The 9,971-nt window shown below is 41.9% G+C and overlaps 1 protein-coding gene across 8 annotated transcripts in view; it reads left to right on the top strand.

Annotated features, from left to right (window-relative positions):
- The window catches only part of TSPAN4 (tetraspanin 4), a 437,423-nt gene that overhangs the window by 418,710 nt on the left and 8,742 nt on the right, over positions 1-9,971 (top strand). For all 8 annotated transcript variants that reach the window (XM_071558757.1, XM_071558760.1, XM_071558761.1 and 5 more), the window contains 2 exons: positions 6,233-6,364; positions 7,981-8,064. In XM_071558757.1, coding sequence (XP_071414858.1) covers positions 6,233-6,364; positions 7,981-8,064 — 216 coding nt within the window. The remainder of the gene's footprint in view (positions 1-6,232; positions 6,365-7,980; positions 8,065-9,971) is intronic.

Genomic DNA, 9,971 nt, shown 5'->3' on the forward strand with positions numbered 1-9,971 from the left:
ATTGGAGTCCTTAAAAAGAGAGCAGGAATTGAAAAAGGTTTTGAAGGAAAAGGGCTCTGTAATTGATCCAAGAGCTGAAAACTCAGGATAGACATACCTGGTGGTAGGATGCCATTGTACCACAGGACAATAGAGTCCTTTTCTTTAAAGAACAAGACAGGGGTTTTTGGTTAAAAGAAATGGTCATGTTCAGTGACAAGCTTGGGTTTGAGGCTCAGTAGTCTGTGGTTTGCATAGTGCTGTAGAACGTGGTCAATTGCTGTGATAATTCCTTTGGTCTTGAAACTCATTACAGTTGAAGAGCGTCTTATAAGTTTCAGGTGGAACTGTGTTAGCTAACTCCTAGGAGCTCAAAGGGTAACAAAAAAATGCCACCCCACAAGCTGTGTACAGCCATGGGACATCACACTCTCAGGGCCACTATGAAATTACCACACACCACCTTGAGTTCCCACAGATCCATTTTTGCTTCTCTGCATAATGGGTTTCCAGATGTATCTTTCAAAACTATTTAGGAATAGAGTATTGCAGTGGTGCAGCAAAGACAATCCCAGCATGGTTAATTATGTAAACCACTTTGCAGTTGAATAGTGCTATCTAAATGCCAAGGGGGTTCTTTTTGTGTAATAATCATTATCTCTTACATCCCTAATCAGTAGAGTGTAATCACTGATAGGAGGATTAGGGCAATACCGGGGATTTTCTGAAAGGAAAGTCCCAGTCCAGGCTTGCTGTTTGCATTTTGTCTCCTAAGGCTCTCAACAAAACCTACAGTGGAACTAACCACGTGTGCATGTAGGACAGTGTCTCAGCACTGACTTTCCTAATGGGACCAGCAGACATCAGTAATTGGTTGAGTTATGGGCTGTGCCTGTACTTGGATGGCAACAGGACCTCAGGAAAAAAGCATATCATGTGAAAAACATGACAGTAACAGAAATCAAAATGAGTCCTTCTCCCTTGTCCCCCCTGCATTTGCACTCCTTTCTTTGCAAAAGTATTTTTCGGAGCTTGAGCAGTGGTTAAAGTAGTAGCACAGACATGAGGGTTCTCTGGCATACCTCTCCATTTCTCTAAGCAATTTGCTTAGAGACCACCTCCACCTGCCTTCACTAGGTATGACTGTGTGTGGCAGCTTTTGCTTAAAGAAGGGGTAAAAGGTTTTTCCCAGAAACAGAACCACATTTAGATGGCATTTGACCCCAGTGGGACTGCCCAGTCACAAACCAGAGGGGAGTTTTGAGTGGGAGTGTGGATCCCCAGGGGTCACACAGTGACTTGTGAGTGGTGATTACTCTATTTCTCTGTCAAGGGTGAAAGGCCTGAGCAGCTTTTGAGTAAGGCTTTATTATCTGAAGCTTTTGTGCATTGAGAAATGGTTTTCCTCTTTTTTACAGAAGCATACAATTCCTAAGTAACAGGAAACAAGTTAAAAACAGGGTCTGTCTGGCCTGTCTTTAAAGAGGAAGTTGGAGTTTTGACTGATCTGTTCCTGTTGCCAGTAAAGGAGCTGGGTTGAGCTGCACACCTGCAAAGCATATGAATAAAAGCAGTGGACTCATTTTGTAGTCATATTAAGCCTCTAGGTCAGGGAGCTGTTTAAAATTAGAACATTCTATTGATTTCTTTTTAATACTTCCAGCTAACCAAACTCACAGCCTTTCACAATAGCATTTCAAACCTTAAAAGGATCAGAAACACAAGCAGATGAGTTCTGCATGTCATGACTGAAGAGTACGAAAGCTTACAAAGTCACTTTTAAACATGACTAAAATTCTAATAGTTTAGGAGGTGAGTTACCCTGAACTGCACTACACTGCTTACCCACCAGGACTGGTTAAAGCTACAGGTGGAGGTCATTAGGAAATGAGAAACAGGCATTAATTTTTAAAATGTTGCTTCATCCCCAACATCTTTGTGATCAATATTTGAATACTTCTCCTTTTAACCAACCAGGCAGTAATTTGAGAGGCATGCAGAAAACCTATTAGCTTCACTAAAGTGAGCAAAATTCAGCTCACTTTTCCTGCTGTGTAGTGCCCTTTCATGTCTGTTTAGACCACTGTAACTGAGAAGAAAATTTGACCCATGTCCCTCTATCCTGTCATCGATTCTGTTAGATCAAGCCATACTTTAGAATTACTGCTGAAGTAATCCAAGCTACACATTAAACATGACTTTTAGATCAAAACTGTATCGTTCACCGCTTTGTACAGCGATGGAGGAAAAGGGCGTATAAAAGGCACCTTACCCTGTCTCTAGATCTTTGTCACATTCACAAACCAGAAAACCAGCCATTGCTAAAAAACTGCCTGCAACAAGGATTTGTTTTCATGAAGCCTATCCCAGCCTGGCTGATTTTGCAGGAATTTGGCAAAGATAAGACCTACTTAGCCTTCAGTATTGAGATTACCTGTAAAATACATACAAGTGTCCTGCTCCCTAACATTTCTGTTGCACTAAGATAGAAACTTTCTGTTTAACATAACTACCAGCCCTAGATACCCTATGCTAGAGCAGTAGTTACTTGTTAGAACAAAAATTAAGCTATTTGCAAGCACCTTTACATCCTCTAAGTGCAACACAGAGACCTCAGTGCCATTTGGTGCTGCTTGGCTGGGAAAAGCACCCCAGAACCATGACCTCTGACTGCACTGTTGTGCTGAGCATCTCCTGAGCTCTTAGAAACCAATGAGCCACTTCAGAACCCTGTGGGTTCAATAGAGGGGTGATTTATGTCTCTTTAACAAAGGAGGGGGAAAATGTGGCCAGATACTCAGAGATATTTGACAAGCTTCAGCTTGTTTGAGCAACTCTGCCAAACACTATGAATGTCCTCAGAACTCCTACCCAATTGTCACCCGCATTTTTTCAGGGGAGCAGCTTAATTGCCTCTTGCTAAGCATGGTCCTTCACAGCTGTAAGCCCTAGAATCGAATTACCTGAGGTGTCCAAGTCAAGGTGTCTTAAAGTTTATTGCTATTTGAGACAACAGTTGACATTTTTAATGGATTACCCTCTTTTAAAGTGTGTTTGTCTGGGTACCCCAAAATAAACACAATTAGTTTGTAAATGTTTCTAAAAAAAAGTAAGTGTATTGTTCCCTGTTGAAACTAGGAACAGAACTAATCCATTAGGCAACTTTGTCTAATTTTGTCACTTAACTAGTAAAGAGAACAAGACAGGACCAAAAATGGGATCAAAAAATGAATGTGGTTGTAGCAAGAATCAAGTCTTCAATTGCTTCTTGACAATCAGCCTGGCATTGGCAGGACATCAGCCTTTATGGAAGAACATGAAGTCTGGCAGAACTGGCTGCAACAAAGTGCTGCTGACAGAAATTATCCTTCATGTGACCTGAGCTTTCTCTGTCCTCCAAGTGCAGGACCATCTCCAGCTATCCTTGCTCAGAAACGGTGCAAATTTTCAAGGGAACATTGCTCTCAAATCTTAGAGGAGTCTAAAAGTCTTCTTATTTTGCTCTTTGTCCTCAATGTTCCTCTTTCTTCTAATAGTCCTTCATCTCCCTAAACAATTTGGCTACTTACTGTTCAGCTTTGTGGACCTGGGGATAAATCGGGTCACTTGTCACATGATCCAAAAATCATTCCCACACTCTCTCTTTTCTACTTGAATATCTATAATGAAGTCTCTGAGTTTACTGAGCTCTCAGTTTTATCTATCTTTTTGGCTTCTAGCTAGGCCCCTTTGGTCAATCTGTACTGGTGACCCATTCAGTCCCACTGTGGGTCCTTTCACTGTTCTTGTGTCTCTGGTATGGATCCGTGCCTCTGCTCCCTACAGGTGCCAGTCACTGGACTTGGCCTTCACTGAGCAGTGCTCACTCGCTTGCTGGTGTGCTCTCTGGTCTTTGTGGTATCTTCTGCATTCATCACTTCCTCTCCTTTAGGACTATGGATCATCTGCAGCTTAATTCCATTGCTCATACTTCTGTTGTCTTCTGGAGATATTTCTTCCAGTTACAGTTCCAGACTACTTCTTCCAGTCCCAAGACCACTGATCCTCTGCTATGCCCCTCATTTTTACCTTGATCTTTTCTTAGCACTTTCTCCCATTGCTGGGTCTGCCATGTCTGCTCTGCTCTTGTACAGTACACAGAGAATCTGCATGGGCAGGCAGTTTGTGTCCAACTGCAGCTTGTCTTTGCAATTTCATCCCCTCCTATCTTCTAGTTTACCAAGAATTTGTACTCTTTGGAGCCCCAACCCTATTCATGGCCTAGGCACCTCCTGCTTCACAGGCTCCATAGGAGCAGCTGTCCTCAACCTGTTAGTGAGTGCTTTGCTTAACTACAAAACCCGTATTTCATCTTCATCTCCTTAGTCTGTCAGGCTTTGACACCCTCAGCCATGCAGTATTGCAGAGAGAAGGGGTCTAGTCCTGATTTATGCAAACTTGTGTCACTTGTGTTTGGCCAGAACATCACTCAAATGTCTCAGCCTTTACTGCTGCACTCTTTACATCACAGATGAGCCACATTTTTAAGGCTTGCTGTTTACAAGCTGTCACTTCTCACTGTCTGTCAAAGAGCTGCCTCCTGACTCTAATGATGACAGCCTGCAAGACCTTCTTCTTGTTAGATTTCCAAATAAACCAGATTTCTTCAAATGCATGCCATGTGTTCCATGCTGCTCCTATCCACTTTTGGGACCTGTTACACACAGACCTCCTGTTTTCTGTGCAGGAACATAGAGGGAAAAAAAAAGGCACAAACTTTTTTTTACTTCCATGTCAGTTTGTAGAAAATGAAGCCTGTGAACTCACAAATCAAACAGTTGCGAGCTAAGGATTGATTCCTGCCACAGACCAAATCAAAATTCGGAGCAGAACCTTGTGGGGATAGATGTTAGTCCAGGAAAGTTTTCTGACTTTTCCTTGGCAGAAGAAAAACCCTGCTGTGCACAGTGAAACGTCTCTATCAAGGAGTACTTTCTGTGAAAACTTGAAGCATGGTATGGTGCACGAGGCAGCGCGTGGCACCTCTGCCCTCTATGGGTCGTGAATGGCAGATTTTTGTGTGAGCAACAAGACTTGAACACTACAACTACCTACAACTTGAACTCTACAACTATTATGTATCAAGGGAGAACTCCCCCTCACGCCAGTGTAAACATCAGAATCTGGATCGGGTGCTTGGTCCTGGTGGTGCAGACCTCTTCATGGTTATGAGTCTATCAGAAACAAGAAGAGTAGTCTCTACAGGGCTGTGAAAAATACTGTACAGGTTTATATAAAATCACATTTAAAGCGTATGATCTCAGCAAGTGATTTTGGGGCTAAGTGGGTGGCTGGCTTAGCCCTGAAAAAGTGTGAGGTTCTGCCAATAGCAGACGGCAGTTCTGCAGGCCAGTGTTGTCTTGTTTTAGTCATTTGTGCTAAATTGTCTAAATACCAATAAATTTGTACTTTTGAGTTAGCACAGAGGTGACAGCCGGTGTATACATCCGTATGGTAATGTGTCTTAGCTTATTTTGCATCACAGGAATATACCAGTTTCTAGAGAGGAAGGATGCTTACAGAACCATTCCCTATGCCATTATGCATGTTTCCTACACCTTTCATTCCACTACTGAAGTGAAACAAACCTGATTTAGCATTATTGCAGTCTTTGCACGCTGACCTCATATGCATAAAGCACCACTATTTAGCAGCATCAGATGATGACATTAAGGAGCTGCACCATAGAGAGATGAGGAGGAAATATATCTTTTACTGACTGGCAAAGGCTTTCAAAGGTGATTAGTAATTAGGAGCTTAGTGAGAAATTTGCCTTGTTAACTTCAATCATGATTCTAGAAGCAGTGTGCCATAGAGATCCCAGTATCTTCATCTCTTGGGTGCTGTATCTTTTTTACTGACAAGCTGTAAACAACTGTTACAATTCTGCTCAGTCGCATAACTTCTCATCTTAGTACTCGGCCAAGCTTGTCCTGTTTCAGCTCCTGCAGTGTCCTCCCACTGCAAATGGCTGCCTTTGCTTCTTGCATCAATACCAGCTACACACAAGACCATATTTAAACATAAAAGAAATGTGGAGAGAAGGGTCTGTTTGGGTGAGGCTTAGCAAGTACTGCATTTCTTTAAAATGTCAAGCCGCTGCTGGTATAATCAAGATGCATGGAGTGTCCAGCTCCAGGCAGCAGAAGGCAGAGCAAGCAGAAGTCAGTGACATGTCATACTTATAGTATCGCCTCTGTTCATCTTTCTCCAGTTCAGATGCTGTGGAGTCTCAAACTACACTGACTGGTTTGAAGTGTACAACACAACCCGGGTGCCAGACTCCTGCTGCTTAGAATTCAGTGAGAATTGTGGTCTCCATTCCCCAGGGACCTGGTGGAAGGCGGTGAGTAGCTCTGCAGCACCATCTCAGCAACTGCCTTGCACCCCAGGTAAGGGGCAGGCAGGTAGTTACTTGCAGGGCTATACAGGTGATAAGGTGTGCTGGCATCTTAACTCATCTTTAATCGAGTGGTTCCAAAAGGCTCGTGCTGAGCTGTGGCCTTTGACCTCCAATGAAACCTCCTATTTAATTCTTTTTATGAGCCGAAGGGTTTCCTGTCAGTAGGCTTGAAGCTGTTATTTCACATAGCAGACAAGTACATTCCAACACTGATAGGCAGCATGGTCTAGCTACATCTAGTTAGGAAATGACAGGAATGTCCTTTTTAATGTCCCACCTACTGGAGTCAGGTAGCAATAAAGGCAAATGGCTCATACACACACAGGCCCTGGAGCAGCAGCCGCAGCTTAGCACAGCCCAGGCAATCCTGAGGCAAGAGGGCTGTGAGCCTGGAGTGCACTGCTCCCATCAGGAACTCTCGTTCAGGGGCTTCTGCTGCACAGTGGGAAAGTGGAAACTGTTCCACTGAATTGCCAACAGCACTTTTTTTCCGTGACTTTCTGCACTTGCCTGTAATCAAATTCAAAACTCTGTGGGCCTCAGCAAGATCTTTCCGGAACAGATCATCAAAGTCTAAATTCTTCTCTGAAATTAGCTCAGCAATTCTTTGTGCTAATTACAGGTAGTGCAATTATGCAGGAGGGGTGTAGAGTAAGGCTGTCTGATGAAGTGGAATTATAGGTAAGTTTTGCTGGTTCTAATGGTTGGTGAAGACAATGACTAAAGCTCTCTTGGCCGCTTTCTAGCAAAATTTCACATGCATGGATTGGCACTGGCAGAGACTGAGTTCACATCAGACAGGGCTCCCTTATACTTCTCAAGTAGCTCCAAGTCAATTTTTTAATTTAAGAGCTTAAATGTTTTTCTGTCTTGTTCGGGGTACCAAGAAAATCAGTGCAGGTTAACACTATGTCTTCTGGTGGGCACTAATAATTTTTCCATTATCCATATGTGAAAGCCACGAACTGAAAGCTGAATAATTCTTGGCCATGAACATGTACAAGACAGCAGGCAGTGTTTTTGCACAAGGTTGTATTACAGATATTGTTGATTATTTAAAGAAAGGTTTCACTTGGGCCGATTCCACCCTTCCCAAAACTGGACCAGGAACATGGAATTACAGCTACTACAGAATTTAAAGCAGGAAGAAAATAACAGAGGAGTGTTCATACTGCAAATTGAAATGATGGGAAGTGTTATGAAATGAGGTCTATATTATCAACCTTGTGTTCAGCACAAATCCAAAACACAGCCTCGTACCAGCCACGGTGAAGAAGATCAACTCCGCCCCAGCAAAACCCAGCACAATATTTTTAATTACTTTAATTAATTAGAAGGTTATATGGAGCAGTGCTTATGCATCATTTTGAACATGCACATTTTTGTGTCACTAGAAGTAGTACTCCATGTTTGAGCTTTGACCTAAAAATACACTTTACTTGCTCCAATGCTGAAATGATAATCCAGGCTATGTAGCAGCTTAGGCAGATCTGGTTCTTCTCTGGAAATAGAGCTGTGTGTTTATGGCTAATACAATATTATGTGGATTTTTTTTCTAGCCTTGCTATGAAACTGTGAAAATATGGCTCCAGGAAAACTTACTAGCAGTGGGAATCTTTGGATTGTGCACAGCTATGGTGCAGGTACAGTTTAATATCTATTTTCAAATCCTAGCTAATTGAGGCTAAGTAAGTAACCATAGATCCAAATATACTCTGCTCAAGCTGGTTTTAATAATTTTGCATGATGGTAAAAATTCTGCAAGATTTAAGTCCTCTGTGTTTTAATTCAGTGAAAATACGTACAAAATTCAGCTGTATGTCAGCCCTCCATTTATGGTCCAAAGTCCCAACCCTAAATGCAGTGAAAATCTTGTATTAACTTCCAGCTCTGCTGGTCTCATATGCAAGATACAGGCAGAAAGGATGGTCTCACTGAGCTAATTAATAGCATGTAACTGCAGATTAACTCATGGGTGTTTGGGGTTTTGCTTTTTTAATTTTCCTTGGTATGCCAGTAGAAGCAGCAAGAGTTGTCTGGGAGAAGAACTCTACTCGCATTCCCACTGATGTCAGATTAGGCAGAATGGCATGTATCTTACTCTCTCATATGTCATGTATTGGCTGCAACTTATTAATGCAAATGCCTGACACCTCATAGGCCCAAATTCTGTAGAGTTTCGAGTTTTCTCCCACTGTACTAAGTTGATATGCTTTGAAAAAAAGCTGAACAAGATCATATGGCAGACTTCTGTAAATACATTGCTATACTTAAAAAAAAGAAAAAGAAACAACCCCCCCAGCTTTTAAGCGTCTAGTCAGCATTTAAAAGATACACTAAACCCCTCCCCCCCAGTCCATGTCATAGTCCTTCTCATAAATACGTTAAATATAATCAAGTTCTAAGACAATGCTGTCTTTCTGACAGGACGACATTACTAGTTTGCATGTGAGAAAATACTTCAGACAATTTAAAAATGCAATTTCATATTCCCAGCAAATGCTGTGCATGCAGAGAAAACACCTCAGAACATGAAAAATTTTCAGTCTTCCAGCTGTGCTGTGTGACCAAAGCTGATGACAAAAGTTTTGATGCACTATCACCTAGAGTGGTTTGGGCTCCCTCTATTGTTTCAGTTTCAGTGTTGTTCTGGCCTTAAGCATGTGACAGCTTTTGTTTTTCTTAAGAATTTAATTATTAGAATCATACAGTGGCACAACTTGAAGGACATACAGCAGATGTGACAGAAGACTGTTCTTCATCTTGCATGCTCCAAATTATAAAAACCCCATTGTTTTATTATATAGCTCTCCCCAAGCCTAGGAAGCAGAAGGCAGTGTTTAGGGGATACTTCCAAAAGGCGAGTGCGTACTATAAAACAGCACACTAAAACCTAACATTTCACTGTGGCAGAATGAGGCTTGAAGAAGATTAACAACTTTATAACCATATTTTTCTTCATAAATAGAATAGTGTGTATATTAATATACTCTTTCAGAGTATTCATTAACAGAAACTACTACTCATGTAAAGACTAAATTTGAAGCAGTCAAATTAAGTGCTTAAAATAGAATTGATTTCCTAAAAATTTCTACCTGGTAGACCTTCATTTCAATGACAATTCTTACAGTGGTGTTGCAGTGGGAAAGTAACAAGCACTGAGTACATTCATGTAAGTACTGGAAGGAAGATAAGGCTCTTTGCCATCCCCTTTTTTGATGAAGTAATCTACAGAGGCAGCACAGCAAGTCAGTAGTTGGCTGGGAGAAGAACCACCACCTCCCTGCTGCTTCTCTTGAATAGGCTGAGTATAAAGACACATACATTGTTGATGAGGCATTGATGGCCATGATTAATGCATGTTCAGTCTCCAGTGATTCCCCCATAGGGACCTGTGCACACATGGACTTGGAAAAGTGAAGTGCAGTAAAGTGAACCACAGCATCCTTAGGCTCAAGGATGAACCTGATGTCTTTCAAAGCAACAGCTACACAGACACTCACAGAGCCCCACAGCTGTAGGTTGCTACTATAAGATATTTTCAAGCAAA

This window comes from Pithys albifrons, chromosome 6, assembly GCF_047495875.1.
Source record: "Pithys albifrons albifrons isolate INPA30051 chromosome 6, PitAlb_v1, whole genome shotgun sequence".
Lineage (NCBI taxonomy): Eukaryota > Metazoa > Chordata > Aves > Passeriformes > Thamnophilidae > Pithys > Pithys albifrons.